Source organism: Nannospalax galili, unplaced genomic scaffold (genome assembly GCF_000622305.1).
Source record: "Nannospalax galili isolate Female #2095 unplaced genomic scaffold, S.galili_v1.0 scaffold101, whole genome shotgun sequence".
Taxonomy (NCBI): Eukaryota; Metazoa; Chordata; class Mammalia; order Rodentia; family Spalacidae; genus Nannospalax; species Nannospalax galili.
The window spans coordinates 976,094-998,080 of NW_008345700.1; the positions used below are offsets into that span (position 1 = coordinate 976,094).

Here is a 21,987-nt window from a genome sequence, read left to right on the forward strand (position 1 = left end):
TAAATAAATAAATACAATAACGAACCTTAGTCTTGCTGGGCTTGGTGGCACACACCTTTAGTCCCAACACTCAGGAGGCAGAGGCAGGCGGATCTCTGTGAGTTCAAGGCCAGCCTGGTCTATATAGCAAGTTCCAGGCTTTCAAGTCTTTCTACTCAGCTTTTTGCTCTTGGTCTTCACTATAAGCCTAAAGCATCCAGGAAAATCATTCCATTGACTGATTTATTTTTGTAAGTTATTCATTTACTATTTATTAATTAGTATTACTGTGTGTATGTGTGCATGATGTGTGTGCTACAGCACATGTGAGGATCAGAGAACAACTTTGTGGAGTTGGTTCTCTCCTTCCACCCTTACATGGGTCCCAGGAATCAAACTCAGGTTGTCAGGATTGCAAGGTAGACATACCTTTCTTAATCTGCTGAACCATCTCCCAGGACCCTGATTCTATTGTCTTGAAAGTACCTCTGCCAGATTAATTGGTCTCCTTTAAAATCAATCTCCCAGATTCTCAAGACACAGATAAAATGAAAAGAACATGGAGACCTTGTCTCAAAATACAAAAACCAAACTGCGTGTGGTGGTGTCTGTCTTTAATTCCAGCACTCAGGAGGCAGAGGCAGGAGGATCTGTTCAAGTTCCAAGCTAGGTGTGGCTACAGGGAGACCCTGTCTCAAAAAGACATAAAAAACATAAAAACAAAAAAAAAACACAAAAAACAAAAATATAACATGAATGGCCTCTAGTCCAATTCCCAATAAAGTCCTATTTCCATCTGAAACCTAACGTTACACTCTTTGGGGTGTGTGTGTGTGTGTGTGCACGCATGCACAGTGTACTGGTCTGTGGTCAACACTAGGTGTCTTCCTCTACTGCTCTCCATCTAATTATTATTTATTTAATTTGTGGGTTTTTTGAGACATGGTCTCCTTATAGCCCCAGCTTGCCTCCAGCTTACAGATCTGCCTGCCTCTGCCCTCCAAGTGCCAGAATTAAAGATGTGTGCCACAGCGCAGGTTTCCATCTAATTATTTTGAGATAGAGTCTATCTCTGAACCTGGAGCTTGCCGTTTTGGCTAGGCTGGCTGACAAGTAAGCCCTAGGGATTTGCCTGTCTCTGCCCCCCAGCTCTCCAAAGCTGGAGTTACAGACATGCGCCCCATGTCCAGCTATTATGTGGGTGCGGGGCCTGAATCAGGTCCTCATGCTTGCATAGCAAGCCCTTCACTTGTTGACTAATGACAGAGTCTTCACTGCCTACATTTCTGTCAGCATTCTGATCTTCTGAGCTCCTACCAGAATTACCCATTAAGCTCTGTTTACAGGATTTTGTGGCTTTTCTAGCCTACTTCTCCAAACTTTGTCAAACTTCTTCCTCATACCAGTTCCAAAGGCTTAAGAACTACAAGCAGAGGTTTAGTCATAGCAATGACCCCAGTTCTGGGATCAGTTTTCTGTGTTACTCAGCTCTCTTATTGCTCTAAGCAAAACACCTGAGAGGACACTTTAGCAGGAGGGAGGGCATCTCAGCTTGTCTCAGGGTTTAAGTGTATCATGGTGCAGACAGGTGGGCACAGTAGGGAGCTCCCACCATGGCAGCCAGGAAGCAAAGCAAAGCAGTAGCAGGACCAGGGTAAGACACAACCGGCAAGGACAAACCCCCAGGGACCTATTTCCTCCAACCAGGCCCTACCTTGCAGAGTTCTACTACATCCCAACAGTCATTCAAACTTTGAATCCATCAATGGATTAAAGGTAGAGTACATTAGTTCACAGCCCTGATAATCTAATCATTTCTCAATAACTTGATCCACCAGCAGGCTGAAAACTTTTAAAATACTTTAAAATTTTTAAATTATTTTTATTTTAAGTGTATGAGTGTATTGTTTGCATGTGTGTAAATGCACCCACGTCATGCAATGCCCACGGAGGCCAGAAGAGGGTGTCAGATCCCCTGGAACTGGAGTTATGGATGGCTGTTAGCTGCCATGTGGGTGCTGGGATTCAAACCCAGGTCTCTTAAATCACCAAGTCATCTCTCCCTCCTGCCCCTTTTTGGTTTTTTGTTTTGTTTTGGTTTTTGGGGGGTCTTTTTGAGGCAGGGTCTTCCCGTAGCCCCAGCTGGCCTGGAACTCACTATGTAGACCAGACTGGCCTTGAACTCACAAAGATCTGCCTGCCTCTGCCTCCTGAGTGCTGGGACTAAAGGCATGTGCTAACACGCCCAGCTTTCCAGCCCCTAACATTTTAAATATTTAAAGAAAAAAAACTTCTGGGCTTGGAATGTGGCTGTGGTAGAACACTTGCCTATCATGTACAGAGCCCTAAGCTTGATCCCCAGCATCACAAAAATAACTCTTCTTCATCATCTTGTTTTTCAAACAGGGTCTCACTATGTAGCTCTAGTGAAACTTACTATATAGACCAGGATGGCCTTGAACTCACAGAGATCCTCCTGCCCCGGCCTCCCAAGTAGGGGATGATAGTACCCACCCACATGGGAATGCAAATACATTGCTCTTTTGCAAGCCAGACTGGAATAAATACACAAGCATGAGTACACAGCCAGTGCAGGGCCCTAGGCCTGACTATCTGAAAGGTCTGACAAGGAGGTGATAAATTGGGCTTGACCAGCACAAAACACAACCAGGATCTGATTCTGGGCAGCAAGGCTGGTACAGAAAAAACACAGGAAGTGAAGTCAAACCAAGGCTCAAGCACTGAGGACTGCTGCTTACAAGGTTCTCCTTCTGTCTAGGGAAAAGGCCCTGCAGTACAAGCAGCATAACCTACTTCTATTTTCAATATTTTATTTATTACTTTTATTTTATGTGTATGTGTGTATTGCCTGCGTATAGGTAAGTGCACCCGTGTCGTGCAATGCCCGTGGAGGACAGAAGAGGCTGATGGATCCCCTAGAACTGGAGTTATAGACAGTTGTTAGCTGTCATGTGGGTGCTGGGATTCGAACCCTGGTCTTCTGTTAGAACAACCAGTGTTCTTAACGGCTGAGCCATCTCTCCAGCCTCCCACTTCTATTTTAAAATGACTGCTGCTGAAGCATGTCTCCACAACGCAGGACAGAAAGGGTAGGCGATATGGAATACTTGGACCTGGGCTCTACCCCAGAGTCTGGATGGCTGCTAGACACGTAAGGACATGGGTCCTGAGGGCTGCCATGGTTTCAACCTGAGCACTGGCAAGGGTTGTCTGCCATGCTGAGCTGATAGCAGCAGAGACCTCTAGGAGATGTCCAGGACCAGGGGAGTGGGGGAGGGCAAGGGAGAACCAGGGTTTTTTCCAGATATTCATTCTGAGCCTGAGACTACGCACAGAGGAAACAGCAAGAGCACAGTGAGTGGTGAACATGGCAGGGGCAGAGGCCTAGACTGGGCTGGACACAGGTATATGGAGCTCCTAAAAGGGGAGTGGGAGGCCACCTGGGCTAAGTGCTGTGATGTCCCATTGTCCCTAGTGGGAGGTGACAGGAGTCACCTGTGAGACTGGCAGACGAATGCTGGATGAGCACCAGTGGGGGCTGGACTGCAGGACACCACCAGCGCTCTCAACACAGAGCAGAGGGGCCTTGGGGGGCAGTGTGAGGAAGAAAGCCATGAACAGTGATGAGGTACTAGGGGCCTGGGGTAGAGTCCAAACACTGTACCATCTGAGACTTCTCTGGAAGCTTAAAGTTATTCTAAAGTGAAAAGTTTATTTTAAAATAAAAAAAAAAAAAGGCTGGAGAGATTGCTCAGTGGTTAAAATATACACTGTTCTTGCAAAGCACCCAAGTTCAGATCCCAGCATCCATGTCAGGCAGCTTACAATCACCAGTAACTCTAACTACAAGGAATCCGATGCATCTGGCCTTTGTGGGCACCTGCACACACATATACAGACCCGGACTCACACACATACACATAATTAAAAACAATAAAAGTAAAGCATATACACATAATCAAAAACAATAGAATTAGCCAGGCGTGGTGGCGCACACCTGTAGTCCCAGCACTTGGGAGGCAGAGGCAGGTGGATCTCTGTGAGTTCAAGGCCAGCCTGGTCTACATAGTGAGTTCCAGGCCAGTTGGGGCTACAGGGAGACCCCATCTCAAAAAGACAAAAAAAGTAAATAAATAAATGAACTAGAAAAATGGGAGTTGGCCTAAAAAATGTTAATAGTGGGTCGGAGAGATGGCTCAGTGGGTAACAGTGCTTCCCACCAAGACTGACAACCTGGGTTCACTTCCTGGGATGCACATGGGTTCCAGGACAGCTGGGGCTACAAAAAAAACCAAAAAACCACAACAGCAGCAACAACCTACAGTCCACAAAAAAGTAATGGAGATCCCCAGGAGCTAGAAACAAAGAGGTGTTCTTGGGGAAGAGATGGAAGAAGAGCTCATGCCTTGGAGACCTAATGCCTCCCCGAGCTGTTCCTTCTACAGCCCCAGGGATCTCACAGCACCCACAGGAAAATCATCATCAGTATCTAAGGCATTCAGGGTTCCAACAGTTAAGATCCCTTTGAAGATGAATTCATAGTCCCAAATCATAGAGCAGAGCTGGTGATGTATCTCAGGTGGTAGAGTGCCTACCTAGCATGCATGAAACTCTGGGTTCAGCCCCTAACACTGCATAAACCAGATGTGATAGGTTGTACAAGCTTATAATCCCAGCACTTAGGAGGCAGAGGCAGAAGGATCATCCTCAGCTACATGGTGAATTTTAGGTCAGCCTGGGCAACATGTGACCCTGTCTAAAACAAATATAACAAATAAACAAAAAAACTCACTTAAAACAAAAGACCACACACACAAATAAACAACAAAATATCACAAAATAATAAAATAAACACAAACAAATAACAACAACAAAAAAATCACAAAACACATGCTGCTTACCAGGAGCAAAGTCTACAATAAAGAGTTCCCACCAATGTCAAAAAACAGAAATACTGAATTCAGGCATGAAATCTATTTAGAATTGTTGAAGACTAAAGAGGAGGAACCAAAAGTTCAAAAAAGGAAGAAGGTCCTACCATGAAAGACAAATAATTCAATGGTGAAAAAGAAAAACAAAACACTAGAACTTCTAGGGATAAACCACAGCCATAGGTAGGAAAAGTCTGGGGTTAACCAGTGGCTCAGTGGTTAAGAACCTTTTTTTTTTGGTCTTTTTGAGACAGGATCTCCCTGTAGCTCCAGCTGGCCTGAATCTCACTATGTAGACCAGGCTGGCCTTGAACTCACAGAGATCCGCCTGCCTCTGCCTCCCGAGTGCTGGGACTAAAGGCGTGCGCACCATGCCCAGCTCATCTGTTTCTTTTTGAGACAAGGTCTCACTGTGTTAACTTGTCAGCTTTAGCTCCTTTTGCCTTAGCTCCCGACTGGCCACAGTCCCAGAGAGAGCCATCTCTGTACACAGCTTAGGAAGGGCCTTTTCAGAGCTGAAGGACAGGAGGAATTGTGTATCAGCCCAGAGCTAAAGAAATAACTTCAACAGACTTCCAGAGAGGAATACCATGTATGTGAAGAAAATCCTGAAAGTGGGAAGAGAGAAAGGCAACCGAGGGTTGGCTGAAGAGCAGGGAAAGCCCACTCCATGGAGGAGCACAGAAGGACCAAGTCAGGGCTGCAGAAACCACCTGAATAAAACTGTCAGCAGTCACAGTCCACTGGTGGTATGAGGGAAGCTCATGTTTTTATAGATTCTAACAGACATTTTATCAAAATGAGTAGAAAACAGCCTTCAGATAGAAAGCAGGAGCACGCTGTGTCCCATACCTGCCTGCGCTCCCGGCGGGTCAGCGTGTGGCCATTGAGGATGCGCCAGAGCATGCGGGCAGCGATCTTGGTGTCGATCCAGAGCAGGCGGAAGCCATGATAGTAGTGCTTCAGCTCGTCCAGCACCTTCTGCCGGAGGGACTTCTTCACCACCACCTGAGCTGGTGGGCTATACACAGGGCCACCCTCCTCCAGCTTCTTATTCTTGTCCTTTAAGGACTTAAGGGACTTCTCCACCACAGAGTCATCACAGAGGGGAGATGACGAGTGCCAGCCACGGACGGGAAAGTATTGAGGTCCTGTGACAACCAAGCTTGCAGAGGCAGGTGTCCATGTTGCCCCTGCCACAGCGCCCCAGCACTCAGGCCTCTGAGTCCAACAGCTGAACAGCTCACCTTTGAAGCAGAGGTGCACAGGGCTGGCTGGCATACAGCAGTGAGACAGAACGTTCCTTGAAAGGGGAAAAACAGAAAAGCAACAATGAGAAGCTGACCACTCAGCACCAAACACCAACAGGAACATGGAACTGTGCTCCACAGTCTACTTCCTCATGTCCGGAAGGGAGCCCTTGAAAGGGTTTGTGAATTAGGCCAGGATGGTATGTGAGGCCAGTACAGTGTGTGGCCCAACAGGGCCTCATACGTGGGTGTGAGTCTCCCTGGCCTGACTCACAGGTCCCCAGAGACATACAACAGCAGGGCAGACATGCACGTGCAACAAAAACTTAAGGACTCAACCTAAGCTCTGCACCACTGACGTGGAAGTGCGAGCATAGCTTTGGGATTTGGGGGAGAAGGGGGTGCAGAGCCAGGAGTCTATCCAGTTTGGATATTCTCTCCCTTAAACAAAGGGGCAAACCTAAAGGAGCGCACAGGACCCATTCCCATACCTGGCTCTAGAATGGCTTCTCCAGCTCTGCCCATTTCTCTTTGTGGCACATTCCCATCAGGCCTACTCCTGCCTCAAAGCAGGTAAGGCCTTGAAAGCCACAGCCAGTATCTGTTAGCTAAAAACTTCAAATTTCTCTGTCCACACTAGGTCAAGATCATAGGGCTGCCCAAGTCCCATGCAGTACCCATTCAAAGGCTGGAGAGGGCCACTGCAGCCTGGACCACTCCTTGAGCCCAGAGTATGTGCACAACAAAAATAAAGGCTCCTTCTGACCCATGTGGAGCCAGGGTCAATATCGGGCTTACCATCCGATACTGAAAAAATTGACCTGCACAATCCTCCTTCAGGTTTTAAATCTGTATCAGAAACCTCTCTCTCCTGGTCATGCACAAACCCATACACAGGTGGCCACAAACTTCAATTCACTCCTGAGGTCTGCTGTGAATACCCACACCCCAGCTTTCTTCTGCCTCTAGCACTTGAGGGCAGCTCTGGAGCAAACTGTTCAAGTTCAACAACTGGAGTTCCAGGCTGGTTAGATGGCTCATCAGGTAAAGATGCCTGCTTGTCAAGTCTGAAGACCTGAGCTGGATCCTTGAGACCCATGTGTAGGAGAGAACCAGCTCCCACAGGTAAGTTGTCCTCTGATCTCTACACCTGTACTGTGGCATGCATGCCTCCTACCTCCCGACCAATAAATAAATAAAAATAGAATTTAAAAGTTTTTAAAAGTTGGGGATGAGTTAAGAGAGATGGCTCAGTGGTTAAGAGCATGGGTGCTCTTGCAGAGGACCCAGGTTCGAATCCCAGCACCCACATGGCAGCTAACAACTGGAGTCTGTTTCAGGGTATCCAATGCCCTCTTCTGGCTGCCATAGGCATTGCATGCACTGGTGCACTTCATACATACAAATAAAACACCCATACACATAAGATGAAAATAAATACCTAAGGGGCTGGAGAGATCGCTCAGCAGTTAAGAACACTGGTTGTTCTTACACAAGACCCAGGTTCAAATCCCAGCACCCACATGGCAGCTAATAACTGTCTTAACTCCAGTCCCAGGGGATCTGACAGCCTCTTCTGTCTTCCAGGGTATTGCATGACATGGGTGCACTTACCTACATGCAGGCAATACACGCATACACATAAAAAATAATAAAACGAAATATTAAAAATACATAAATATAGCCGGGAGTGGTAGCACACGCCTTTAATCCCAGCACTCGGGAGGCAGAGGCTGGTGGATCTCAGTGAGTTCAAGGCCAGTCTGGTTTTCATAGCAAATTCCAGGCTACCCAGGGCTACAAAGTGAGAGACTGTCTCCAAAATAACAAAAAACCTAGTTCCATTTGCTGCTGTATGACTAACCTCATAACTGAGTTCTCTGTGGCTCAGGAGAACCTTTGGAATTCCATGTTAATTAACAAGTACCAAGAACACCAAATGCCTGGCATCCTCTAACACCCAGCACAGATGAAGCCATGACAGTGACTGTCCTGTCAGAGCAATGGGAGCTCTCCAGAGCTATTTCATAGGTGGGCTCATGGAGACCAGCAGCATACATGACCTTGTCTCAATGTGTAATAGGCAGGGCAAGCTGAGCAGACGTCACCAGCCCACACAGACTCAGGACTTTAAACTGAATGGGTTCTGAGGTTCCAGCTGCTGGGCTCAGCCCTGGTGTCATAGCTGGCTGTGGCACTCTCCAAGCTCCAAAGGTGTCCTCAATCACAGACTCATTAAGCCCACGCTGATCTCATAGTAAGTGACACCTAAAAAGAACAGTGGGGACAGGACTATGAACCAGAGAGGAGAGGGAGGTGGGGAGTGTAAGCACTATGCACCCTTGTCCCTCTCCTTTACCTCCCTAGGGGCCCTGTGAGAACCAGCAATCTCTCTCTAAGCCCCACCCAGCCCTATAATCTACCCTGCCCTGCAGTGTCATGGCACTCAGGGCAAGGCCACATGGAACAAGGCAGAGCTCGACCAGGCTCAGTGCCACCTGGCTACTTGCCAGCAGGAAGCTGCTTGTCCTCTTTCCCACCTTCTTGCCTTGGCCTCAACTCCAAGTATAGGTAAAGATGATTCTGCACATGAAACAAGTGCTACCCCATCTCATCAGACTTAATTATCCAATTTCCCTCCCTGGATTACAAGAGTGTGGCTTCCACTGTAGGCTTAACGCAGTGGACAAGCAAAGAGAAGAAGCAGACAACACATGGCACAGAGACCGAGCTCTTCTTAAGCTCATCAGATTCTTTCTCTATTGTTGGAGGAGGGTGGGGGTCAGAGGATAACTCACAGGAGTTGGTTTTCTCCTATAGCCGGATAGATCTTGGGGTCATCAGGCTTGGTGGCAAGCCCCTTTACCCACCGAGCCATTGCACTGGCCCATCAGTGAGATTACTAACTACTAACAACCTACACAGTTTAGCTGTTTTCAAAAAGTGTAAAATATGTTTTTTTTCTGCAGTGCTGAGGATGGAACCCAAGGTCTCACACATGCAAGACAAGTGCTCACCACTGAGCTACACCCCAACCTAAATTACTCAATATTCTTTTTTTAAAAAATATTTTATTATTTTTATTTTACATGTATGCGTGTATTGCCTGCATGTAGATAAGTGCACCTGTGTCGTGCAATGCCCGCGGAGGTCAGAAGAGGCTGTCAGATCCTCTGGGACTGGAGTTAGGACAGTTGTTAGGTGCCATGTGGGTGCTGGGATTCAAACCTGGGTCTTCTGCAAGAACAACCAGTGTTCTTAACCACTGACCCATCCCTCCAGCCCCAATTATTCAATATTCTTTAAAAATTCCACCAACACAGAACTAGTCTGGGCGCTGCTGGTTCTCAGCCTATACCATCTGAAGGTGCAGACTATGTGGTTGAGACAGGATCTCCCCATAGTTGCTGGCCTGGAACTCGCCATGTAGACAAGGCTGGCTTTGAGTCCTCAATCTGCCTGCCTCTGCCTCCAGGGTGCTGGATTAAAGGCATGCACCACCATGCCCAGCCCTGCCTTTCCCTTTTTTGATAAATCACCTGCCACGTAGAGGGAAATAGCAATGAGCAAAAGTAGCATCTCAACAAGAAATACATTGCTGGGGCTAGTGAGATAGCTTAGTGGGTAAGAGTGCCTGCCACCAAACCTCATGACCTGAGTTTAACCCCAGGACCCACATGGTAAGAGAACCAACTCCCACAGGCTGTCTTCTACACATGCACCATGACACATGCACACACATACACACAAAATATAATTTAAAAAAAATTTTAGGGGCTGGAGAGATGGCTCAGCAGTTAACTGAATGCTCTTGCAGAGGACCCGGGTTCTAGTCCCAGCACCCATATGCTGGCTAAAAACCGTCCTTAACACCAGTTCCAGAGGAATCCGAAGCCCTCTTCTGACCTCCGTGGCATTGCACAACATGGGTGCACTCACATACGTGCAGGCAATACACTTGCACACATAAAATAAAAATAATAAAGTATTAAAAAACAAAAAAACAAAACAAGGAAAGAGAAACATTTGTCAGGGTGGGTGACACCAGCATATACCACCCATCTGTCCACAGTACCAAGAAGGGCCCTTCAGTAAAGCTGAGGTTGCTTGCTTACATGGTGGTGCTGAGCTTATGTCCACCACAACCTGATGTCCAGCCTTCGCATTAGCAACAGAAAGAGCAAAGAGTAATTGCAAAAGAGCAGCATCTAGGAGTCTTCCCACATTGTTCACCTGGCAAGCAGGAGCAGGGACATGGTGGGAGGGCAGGCCTGCTGTTGCCACAGTATGTTTCTGACTCTCCTCAGCATTATACAAATGCCACAAACCTCTAGGCCACTCCCCAGGGGACAGGTCCTGAGCCATTTCAGAGACTCCTGCCACAGGCTGCTCTTAGAATGGCATGAAGCAAGCCAGTGACTCAAGGTCCAGCCAGGAAAGACACCAGGATAAGTCAGTCACCCTGTTCTTCAGGGATGGGATAATGTCCAAGTTTGTTTCTTCATTACTATGACAAAATACACTGACCAATACCAACTGGAGGCAGGAGCTGAAGCACAGGCCATGGAGGAATTCTGCTTACTGGCTTGCTCCCCTGGCCCCTGCTCAGCTTGCTTTCTTATGTAGCATGGGTCCACCTGCCCAGGGGTGGCACCACCCACAGTGGGCTGGACCCTCCCACATCACTCATCAATCAAGAAGATGCCCCACAGACATGGCCACATGGCCACAGGCCAGTCCTATGGAGTCCCCAGTTGAGGCTCCCTCAACCCAGATGTGTCAAGTTGACATTAAAGCTATCCAGCACAGATAGTAACGGGCCAAGTTATCCCCAGCAAAAAAGCAAGCACAACACAGCAAGAGCCTCTTTAAAAAAAAAAAAAAAAAATCCCAAGACACAAGTCCAGAATAGCAAACAATGCTCTATTCAGAGGCCTGTGGTCATACTAGTCTACATCAGCACACACTTGCTCCCTTGGCTAGGGAACTGGATGACAAGGAGAAAGCTAAATCACTAGAGTACTCAGTATGAGGTCCAAGCTTATTCTGAAGCATCACTGAACACAGGGCACACGCTCTGCAGGGACACTCACCACTATGGTAATATTTTCCCAAAGCAAATCTCACCAGTGCTCACTAAATGTGATGTAGGGGCTGGCCAGATGATGTAGTAGGTAAAGGCTTTTGCCACTGAGCCTCATGACCTAAGTTTGATCCCTGGAACCCACATGGTGGAAGGCAAGAAATGAATCCTAAAGTCATCCTCTGACCTCCACACGTGCACACACACAAGTAAATGCAATCATAATAAAAAGTTCCTATCTCATGAGAGTGGCTTGGGCTGGGTTTCAAAACTGCTTGCCACTGCCTCACAGCTTGACAACTGAGGCAAAGCTGCTTTTAGTTCCAAGATAGAAAAGATCAGGAGTCAATAGATAATGCCCAGAATGGGCTTGGCCAATCCAACTAAGTCTACTCGAGGCTGTAAGATAGGTGTTGAAGAGCCAGCACCAACGTTTACCCCTTGCAAGTCAACTCCAGGACTCAAAAGTTACACTGGGGCTTAGGGGGTGACTCAATTGGTAAAGTGCTTGCTGTGTAAGTATGAAGACCTGAATTTGGATCTCCACCACCCAGGCACAAAGCTGGGCACAGTAGTGTGCATCTATAATTCTAGTGCAAGGGAGGTAGAGATAGACTGATCCCTGGAGCCCACTGGTTGGCCAGCCTGCAAAATCAGTGAACTCCAGGTTCAGTGAGAGACCCTGTCTCAAAAAGGTGGTGGGACTTAGAGAGATAGTCAGCAGTTAAGGGCACTGACTGATCTTGCAGACGACCTGAGTTCAATTCCCAGCACCCACATGGTGGTTAACAACCATCCTTAACCCCAGCTCCCGGGAAATTCAATGCCCTCTTCTGACATCCATGGGCATTACATACACATGGTGCACTTATATACATGTTGGCAAAACACACACACACACATATTAAATACTTTTTTTAAATTTTATTTTTATTTTTTGGTCTTTTTGAGACAGAGTCTCCCTGTAGCCCCAGCTGTCCTAGAACTCACTATGTAGACCAGGCTGGTCTTGAACTCACAGAGATCCGCCTGTCTCTGCCTCCCGAGTGCTAGGATTAAAGGTGTGTGCCACCACGCCCGGCCTAAATACATTTAAAGAAAAAAAGTAAGGTGGAGAGTGATCAAGGAAGATACTCAATGTTAACTTCTGGCCTCTACATGCATACACCAGCACCCGCACACCATGGGCACATACACCGAAATATTTTTTACACTTTGATTTTGTAATTAAAATCAAAGTTTTTTGTTCATCTATAGTGCTTAAAATATATAAGTTCATCAAAAGAACTTCACCCAGGGGCTGGAGAGGTAGCTTGGCAGTTAAGAGCACTGATTGCTCTTGCAGAGGACCCAGGTTTGGTTCCCAGCTCCCACATGGTACCTAACAACTAGCTGGAACTCCAGTTCCAGGGGACCCAACACCCTATTCTGGCACACACAGATGCGTGGACATACATGCAGATACAGCACTTATATAACATAAAATAAAAACAAGTACAAATGCCTGGCGTGGTGGTGCACGCCTTTAATCCCAGCACTCGGGAGGCAGAGGCAGGCAGATCCCTGCGAATTCGAGGCCAGCCTGGTCTACATAGTGAGTTCCAGGACAGCTGGGGCTACAGAGAGACCCTGTTTCAAAAAGACAAAAAAAAGAAAAGAAAAAGAAAAGAAAGTACAAATAAGCTGAGCATGGTGGCGCACGTCTGGAATCCCAGAATCCCAGAATCCCAGAACTGGATAGGCAGAGGTAGGAGGACAGCTTGAGACTAGTCTGGGTTACAAAGTGGGATGGACCTTGTCTCAAAAAAATCATGCAAGGAGACCCACACTTGGCCAATGTGCAGAGAACAAGAGCCCACAGAGTACCTAACCCTGAATAGGACAGCTATTTCAAACCTCTATTTCCAAGGCTCAGGCATCATTGTGGCAGAGGAGGCAGAAACAGCCAGAGGTGGTGGATGACCAAAGGAAACAAGAGTCTTCCAGACAGCTGGTCATTTGCTCATATGAATTCTCAGCAATAGTGACAGCAAGCACAAGTCCCATGCAAGCTCAAATCAGACAAAATCCCAGCATAGATATGGGGAAGTGGATAAGAAATTCCGACCCAACCTAAGCAACTTTTGGCAACTGATGGCTGTTGGGAGGGGGAAAGACAGTACCTAGCAGAGTTGGAACTCTTTGGACCCAATGGATGGAGCCACACTGAAGAACACTGGGGGATACAAATATCAGATACTCCCCTGGCTGGGGGATTTCCCCAGAGGCCTTCTCCTCTAGCTTCCGCAGCACCACCTGCCCATGGAGGCTATCTTTCTCACTCTTCTCTAAGCTAGCCCTCATTTTATTTTATTTCATTTTATTTTGTGTGTGTGTATTGCCTGCATTTAGGTCAGTGCACCTATGTCATGCAATGCCCGCAGAGGTCAGAAGAGACTGTCGGATCCCCTGGGACTGGAGTTACAGACAGTCGTTAGCTGCCATGTGAGTGCTGGGATTTGAATCCAGGTCCTCTGCAAGAACAACCAGTGCTCTTAACTGCTGAGCCATGTCTCCAGCCCCTTATTTATTTTTATTTTATAGGTATGAGTATATGGCCTGCATATATGTAAGTGCACCCATGTCATGCAATGCCTGTGGAGGAAAGAAGAGGGTGTTGGATCCCTGGCACAGGAGTTATGGGTGGTTGTTAGCCACCCCATGTGGGTGCTGGGATTAAACCTGGATCTTCTGCAAGAACAGTCAGTGTTCTTAACCACTGAGCCATGTCTCCAGCCCCCAGCTATCCCTCTTAATGAAGCTCCTCTCTAGGTTTTAAAGGTCTCTTTATAGCTCCATCATGTTGCCTCTAACATGGTTCCTGTGGTTATGATGCCCGCTCTCCTAATAAAAAAGTTCTTTTTTTTTTGGTCTTTTTGGGACAGGGTCTCCCTGTAGCCCCAGCTGTCCTGGAACTCACTATGGAGACCAGGCTGGCCTCAAACTCACAAAGATCCACCTGCCTCTGCCTCCCAAGCACTGGGATTAAAGGCATGTGCCACCACGCCTGGCAAAAAGTTCTATTAATAAAGCACAGCTCTTTACACTCTAACATGAACCCTGAATGTTAAAAAGGTGCTTGTCAAATCCAATAACCATTTAAAAATTTTTTATTTTTATTTTATATGTGTGTTACCTGTATGTATGTATGTGTGCCCATATGTGCCATGCCTGCAGAGGCCAGAAGAGGGCATCAGATCTCCTGAAATTAGTTATAAATGGCTGTTAGCCACCATGTGTGTGCTGGGAACCAAACCTGGGTGGCATGGAAGAACAGGCAGTGCTCTTAACCTGAGCCATCTCTCCAGGCATCAAAACCATTTTTAATGAAAACATGTTAAGAATAAGAAGCTGGGATAAAAAAAACAAAGGCACTGAAGCCCCAAGTTACTGTTCACCATAATGAGTACTACCAGGCCAGCACAAGGCTGCCACATTGTGTGCCCAGCTGCGGCTAGCCCAAGGTGGGGCTGGCTGCCGAGACAGGCCCTGAAACCACACAGTGGCACCAGCACTAGGGCAGGAGAAGTGGCTACTGTTGGTGTCAAGAAGAACCCAGCATGACCTGAACCCGTGATGCCACGGGAGTGGAAAGCAAGTGGAGTGGTGTGGAGTGGCCAAACTCTAGAATGTGACACGGATTTCACAGCGGCAACCCCTTGGCAAATCAGAAGGAAAAGATAATAAAGATAATGTACACCTGGGAACTGTCTCAAATGCCAAGCTTATGACACAAAGGAAATGACAGCATTTTTCTGAAAGAAAAAGGCAAGGTCTTAAGGAAGTCAGAGGCAGGGTAGTAGCTAGTGGCAGGGCATGCTCTTAATGTGAAGCTCTCAGTTCCATGCCTGTAATCCCAAAACCTGGGAGGTGGATGTAGCAGGATTAGGAATTCAAGAATAGCCTTAACTATAAGAGACCCTGTTTAACAAACAAAAATCAAAAAACCAAATAGAAGTTGCTGTGGATATAGCTCCTTGGTAGAGTAACTCATCTAGCAATCCCAAAACCTAGGCTCTATCCAAAACAGAACAAAACCTTACTAATCCCAAATGGTTTGTGAGATTAAAGGCATTTCAGTGACAACATCACAAAGACTGTTTTATATTTGAAAGAAAGGACAAGTTCATCTGTAAAGATACTCATGATCTCAAAGATGAGGATGGGAAATTGGCCCCATATCAGTACTCACTGGAGAACTTGGTAAGGAAATGGTAGATGGTGGTACCAATAGTGGACAAATGTACTGCCCTGCAGCAAGGATGGACCCTAAACAAGTTCAGGATCACAAATCACAGCATCTCCAACTCACTCCTTCATGGATTCATGTAGGGAAACTAAGTCCATAGGACAAACCTACATCAGGTGTTGGCATTCTAAAACCAGAGAGTCTACATCAAATCCCAGATTCTAGCTTCTCCTAAGCCCCAAGAGCAAGGCCCACAGGGCCTCACCCTGTATGGCAACCAACTTACCTGCACACTTCAGGGAGAAGCTGTGTGCACAAACCTTTATGTTACCACCAGCACAGAGTCCACGACAACGGTCTCGAGATGGTACACAGAGGAGTATCTTACCCAACAGGCACGTGGTAGGACCCCACAGGCAGGGCAGACACAGGGATATTCTCAGCCAGCTGTGTCAGGGTTTGACCAGATGCTCTATGTGCAGTAGCCATCCAGCCACAGAAATGCTGCCATGCCCAAGAAGCCCAGAAGCTTTGCTGTTCATCCCAACACTTGACAAAAGCCAGCAAGCCAAAAGCACTTTAACAGCAACCAAGTCTTCACAGATGCTTGTCTTTGTTTTAGGGGATTAAATCTGTCTCAGGAAGCAATATTGATTATGTTTTACAGCCGAGGAATTAGTTAACAGCCTTCAATGAACACAAAACCCTCTGGTAGAGGGAGTGCAGAAGCAGCAACACCGGGGTCCAGACTTCCACAGGCGGCAGCAGGGATTAAGCGGGAGGAGTTGCACTCCTTTCAGTACTCTGAGCTGAGAGCCCAGGGTGGGATAGGGCATCTCCTTGCCTTGTCCTTTGGGAAAACAGGGCAGGACTAGTGGGTATGGGGGACAGTGCAAGGAGCACAGCGACTCTGGGAGAGTGCAACTCCATGCATAACAGGGAGTGTGGCTGCTGTTTCCTCTAAGAAGCCCCTTGGACTGGCCTTGCACTGCCACCACAGCCTCACCCAAGATGCTGCCACTATCTGATAGTCACTGTCAGCTTCTAGGCTTTAGGTACCAGAGGGAATGGCTAAACCCACTATACTCAAGACGCATCTGAGCTAGGCAAGGAGTGTGTTGGGTTCTTGAAAGAAGAAAGTACTCATGGAAGGACTGCCCTGTTATGGGCGGACTCTAACACCCAACACTGCTGTGAATAGCCAAGAAGGCACTGGCCGAGGCCCTGTGGGAAGCCATTAAACCTGACAGCTGTGTAGGCACGGGGAGACTGGTCACTCTGGTGGTTTCAATAAGAATGTCCCCCACAGCAGGGCGTGGTGGCGCACGCCTGTAGTCCCAGCACTTGGGAGGTAGAGGCAGGCGGATCTTTGTGAGTTCGAGGCCAGCCTGGTCTACATAGTGAGTTCCAGGTCAGCTGGGGCTACAAGAAGACCCTGTCTCAAAAAAGAAAAAAGAAAATAGGGTTACCAAAGTGCATAGTCAGTCAGGGCTATATATCCTACATATAGAGACCCAGTCTCACAAAACAGAAACAAAAAGCCAAACCATCCAAACGAAATGCTGATGGTACATCTATCTGCATACTGGGATGATGAGCACTTTCCTAAGACTCAATATACTACATGGTTATAACCCCCAAGATAAACAGATGAAAATCTAAGAGGAAACAAGGAGTAAGGAGCAGAAGCTGCAGCGTCTCTGACAAAGCACGAGTCCTGATACTCGCTCTGCATCCTCAAGCAGACAGGGGTGGTGACATGGTCAGTGTCAAGCTACTTACTCACGGCTTATCAACCTCGTGGTCCTGGTACAACTGAGACAAGCTCGATCCCTCAGACTACCTACGACAAAAACAGAGAAAAGGTAAGCAAACAGGCCGCAGCCAGGAGTCTTTGCACGTCTGAAGGGATGTTTCTGGAAGATGGTTGGGAGGGAGTGAGGACTTCAGAGCACAGTGGACAGAGGATCTGATCTCCCAGTACAGAAACTGGATCTCAGACTAAGCCTCACAGGACACTGAGGGCCTGTGGACCCCCTCTCCCCCAACTAACTATAGTTGCTGTGGGTGTGGAGGGGAAGGACACGGGCTCCCAATGAATAGACAGCGCTGCAGCCCAAACAACAATCAAAGGGAACAAGGGCTGAGAATTACTGGAAAAACAAATGCCACCAAGCCTGAAGCCCCAAGTTCAATACCAAGGACCCACATGCTGGAAGGAGAGAAATGACTCCCAACAAGCTGTCCTCTGACCTCCACATGCATGCACACACACACATACATAAATGCATTTCAAGAGTCAGTAGCGATGACTACAACGCACTTCAGAACTTCTGGAGCTAAGTTCTGCCCCACTCTTGTTCTCTTAAGGCAAATAGTTGGGATTTTGTTCACACCACCGTGTGTGAAGTGGGAAGGGGTTTGGGAGGACAGCTATGTGCAGGATGGAGCCAGAAGCACCATCCTCAGCAGGGGTCAGGCGGCCCATGCAGAGGTCAGGCAATTGCAGGAGCCACCGAGGCACTGGGCAACAACCTGAGCTACCATCTGGCCCTCATTCTCCTCCAGTCAGTGTTGACAGACACCAAGTGAGGGCATCCATTGTCATCTATGTCATTAACGAGGCTGTGCCTCATTGGGGAAAGAGGCTACGTTTAGGGTCCTGCAGCACTGGGAGTTCCTTCAGTCACCACTAGTCACAGTTCATGACATGGGATGTCAGCTGTATTTTTTATGACGTCATCCCTTTAAAAATTTATTTTTATTTATTTATTTTTTGGTCTTTTTGAGACAGAGTCTCCCTGTAGGCCCAGCTGTCCTGGAACTATGTAGACCCGGCTGGCCTTGAACTCACAGAGATCTGCCTGCCTCTGCCTCCCGAGTGCTGGGATTAAAGGTGTGCACTAAATTTATTTTTCTAACCTTTATTTATTGTGTGTATGTGCATGCATGCAGAGGTCAATGGACAACCTGCAGGATTTCATTCTCTCCTTTCACCATATGGGCAGCTCTGGCCTGGAACTCTCTAGGTAAACCAGACTTACCTCAAACTCAGCTGGTGTTAAAGGAGCCTGCTACCTCAAAGACAGCAACATTCTAACAAGCATCAAATGTTACATTTTAAGTAGAGTGAGCCACACCTCAAGCCTTTCCAACTCTTTTCTATCCAAACAGGGCCAGTAATTCCTCCCTGACCCTTCCAATTCCACCACTGGAAGACTTGGCTCAGAAATCCCCCTCCCCTCAGCAGACAGCCTGGGTGGATCTTACTCTGAAGTCCCTATCCCACCAGTTCCCTTCATGGATTCTCCCCCAAATACCCTCTGAGGGCTGTTCCAGCTGCCCTGTCAAATCCATCCAGGGTGATAGGCTAGATTCCACTACAGGTACCTAGGCTGACTGCAAATCTGCTAACTATGAATTTTGGGGTTAGGCTAGAGAGATGACTCAGTAGTTAAGAGTTCTTACAGCTTTTGCAAAGGACTAGGGCTCAGTTCCCAGCACCTATGCAGCAGCTGACAATCACCTGCAATTCCAGGTCCAGGGGATCCAAGGTCCTTCTAATCTCCAAAGGCACCTGTACACGTGTGATGCACATACCCACACAGGCACATAAAAATTTAAACATACATATATTATGTGTATTATATATATATATATATAAAATACACATACATACACATATGTATGTATATATATAAAACATAAAGGTTTCCATGACTCTTTCAAAAGTTTTGATAATTTGCTATAACAACCCACAGAACCCAGCAAAGTGCTCTACTCTCTGTCACGGTTCAGCACAGATGATACAAGGGCTATAATGAGAAGCCAGAGAATGAGCCATGAGGGCATGGCCAAGAGTCCTGAACAACTCAGGCTCCTTCTGTAGCCTCCTTCCTCTGGCCCAGAGCTCTTCTCATCTGCTGCCTCCCTGGAGGTTAGGCTCAAGTTTCAGCCCTCTAATCTCAGCACAGTAGGCCTCATTTCATCTGTCAAGTCACTCCCTACCTTCCCTTCTCAGATGAGGTAGAAAAGGCTCCTTAAGTTACACAGCCTGGGGCTGGAGAGATGGTGCAGTGGTTATGAGCACTTACTCTGCTCTTCCAGAGGACCTGGGTTTGATTCCTAGCAACCACATGGCAGCTAATACCCATCCTTAACGCCAGTTCAAGGGGATCCGATGCCTTCTTCTGGTCGGTCTCCATAGGCACTAGGCATGAATGGGGTACACTTACATACATGCAGGCAAAACATTCATACATATAAAATAAAAATAAAAGCCGGGCGTGGCGGCACGTGCTTTTAATCCCAGCACTCAGGAGGTAGAGGCAGGCAGATCTCTGTGAGTTTGAGGCCAGTTTGGTCTCCATTAGCGAATCTAGGCCAGCTGCAACTATTGGGAGATCTTGTCTCAAAAAGACCAAAAAATAAATAAATAAATAAATAAAATCTTAGCTGGGCATGGTAGCGCACGCCTTTAATCCCAGCACTCGGGAGGCAGAGGCAGACAGATCTCTGTGAGTTCAAGGCCAGCCTAGTCTACATAGTGAGTTCCAGGACAGCTGGGGCTACAGGGAGACCCTGTCTCAAAAAGAGTAACAAAGCTTTGCTGTCGCTCCAAGGGCTTCAAGACACAGTGCTGGGAAGAGGAACAAATGCTTTTCTCTGCTCCACCTGGCCTCCAGGAGACTGCTATATCCTCCCAGGCAATCTCTTCCCTGACCTACATGCAAAGTCTGCAGGTCTTGTGCACCTGCTCTGTCAATGGCTGCACAAATATGGGTCTCACTCCAAGCCAGTAGTCTTCTGCCTTCCTGAGTCTTGCCTGGTCCTCCAAGACTTCCAAAATGGCACTGTGGCCTCTGGACTGGATGGGTCTCTCTCACATAGTCCAGGATCTGTCAGCCCCACTTCATACTCAGTGATTTCCTCTCATAGAGGACAGCACAGATAGGGGAGGGAAGGGGAAGGAGAGGACCTTCACAGGAGACAGAATAAGGCTCAAGAATGACGGGTATCTGGGTAGGGTGTTGGCCTCAGCTCATTCACTGTGACTAAAAACTAGGATGTCCATCCTAGGCCTGCAGCCTCCACCAGCACATCACCCCAGGGAGTGCAGGGACTTGCTTTCCCGGCTTGCCCTATTGCCACCCGCTAACCAGCTGACTTATTTCCTGTCACGGTGGCAGCATCTCTGTACAAAGGACACGGATTAACTACGGAAAACATTCTTGTACCTGGAATAAGACTACCCCCCTAGTCCCGCCCCCCTCCAAAAAATCAGCTAAGTAAATCAGTTCATTTTAAAGCCATACACATGCCACAGAGAGGCGGCAGAAGTCCCGTACAGCATCTTGAACAGGGCAACAGGTACACAGGGCTCTCGTGGCAGACGCAGCTCCGACACCTGTACCCACGGCCAGTGAAGCTTTGTCTTTTCCACCAAACACCACTGATCCCGGGAACCAGAACTGCTCCCGGTTAACCCCCGAAATCCCTGCCCAGACTCACTGGGCAGCTGTCCTCCTTGCCAGAACCTTGCCGGCAGGACGTCCGCACACTCAAGCCCAGCGGGCCCTGGGATGCAGGCCCTGGGGTGCTCAGCCAGCCCCGCCCCAGAGAGCGGCCCACGGTGCTGGCATCACCCACAACCCAGACTGGCGGTCCTGCAGCTCCGTCTCCAAGGCCGGGGCTGGCCAAAGGGCGCGGCTGCGCTCCGGTCACCCGCGACGGGAGCGCCGGGGCCCTAAGGTGCTTTCCCCACCCACCGGGGGAGGCGGCGACCTGCGGCGACTCGGCGGCTAAGGTCATGGGCCGCGCCGCAGCCCCGGGGGCCTGCTTCTCGCCGCGCTGTCCCAGGGCTCCGAGGGTACCCAGCGCGGTTCCCGGTGGGCCCGGTGTGCGGCGGCCGCTTACCACGCGGGGAGGCGGCGCGTGGCGGGGCCAGGCGGGCGACTGCCCGACCGCGGCAGCTCCTGAGCAAGATGGACGCCATGCGCCGGCCTCCGGTGGCGGCCTCCGGTTCCTGAGCGGCTCCTCGCCGTCCTGGCCCGTGAGGACAGTTGACCGCAGCGGTTGGCTCAGGTGGCCGGCACTCAGCTCAAGGACCCGGCACCGGCGGCGGCCATATCCCGGCACAGACGTCCGGAGGCGCAGGGTGGGACGGGGCGGGACGGGGCGGGCGGGGCAGTTCCCATTGGTCTCCCGGGGCCCGCCGCTGGCCAGGTGAGGGGCGGCCCGCGCAGCGGACTACGGGTCCCAGTGTGCAACGAGTGGCCCAGCTCACGGACTACCTGTCCCAGCGTGCACTGGGGCCGCCTTCTCTCGCGGACTACAAGTCCCACCGTGCATCGGGGCTCCTCCACGTGGGGTGCGGTCAGCCAGACTTCCAGGGGGTGGAGGCCGGGCTTGCGAACTGGCTCTACTCGCTTTAGAGTTGCGGTCGCAGTGGCAGCGGAAGTGCTGGCAACTCTACGACGGGGCCCTGCCCTAGGC

At 48.7% G+C, this 21,987-nt stretch overlaps 1 protein-coding gene across 1 annotated transcript in view; it reads right to left on the reverse strand.

Moving 5' to 3' along the window:
* Letm1 (leucine zipper and EF-hand containing transmembrane protein 1) overlaps window positions 1-21,667 on the reverse strand; it is a 48,041-nt gene extending 26,374 nt beyond the window's left edge. Inside the window, exons 1-3 of the mRNA XM_008841833.2 lie at window positions 21,409-21,667; window positions 17,275-17,335; window positions 5,784-6,234 (exon numbers count right to left, since the gene is read on the reverse strand). Of these exons, the coding sequence (XP_008840055.1) occupies window positions 5,784-6,234; window positions 17,275-17,335; window positions 21,409-21,487 (591 nt within the window). The 5' untranslated portion in view covers window positions 21,488-21,667. The remainder of the gene's footprint in view (window positions 1-5,783; window positions 6,235-17,274; window positions 17,336-21,408) is intronic.
* Between the last annotated feature and the right edge of the window lie 320 nt (window positions 21,668-21,987).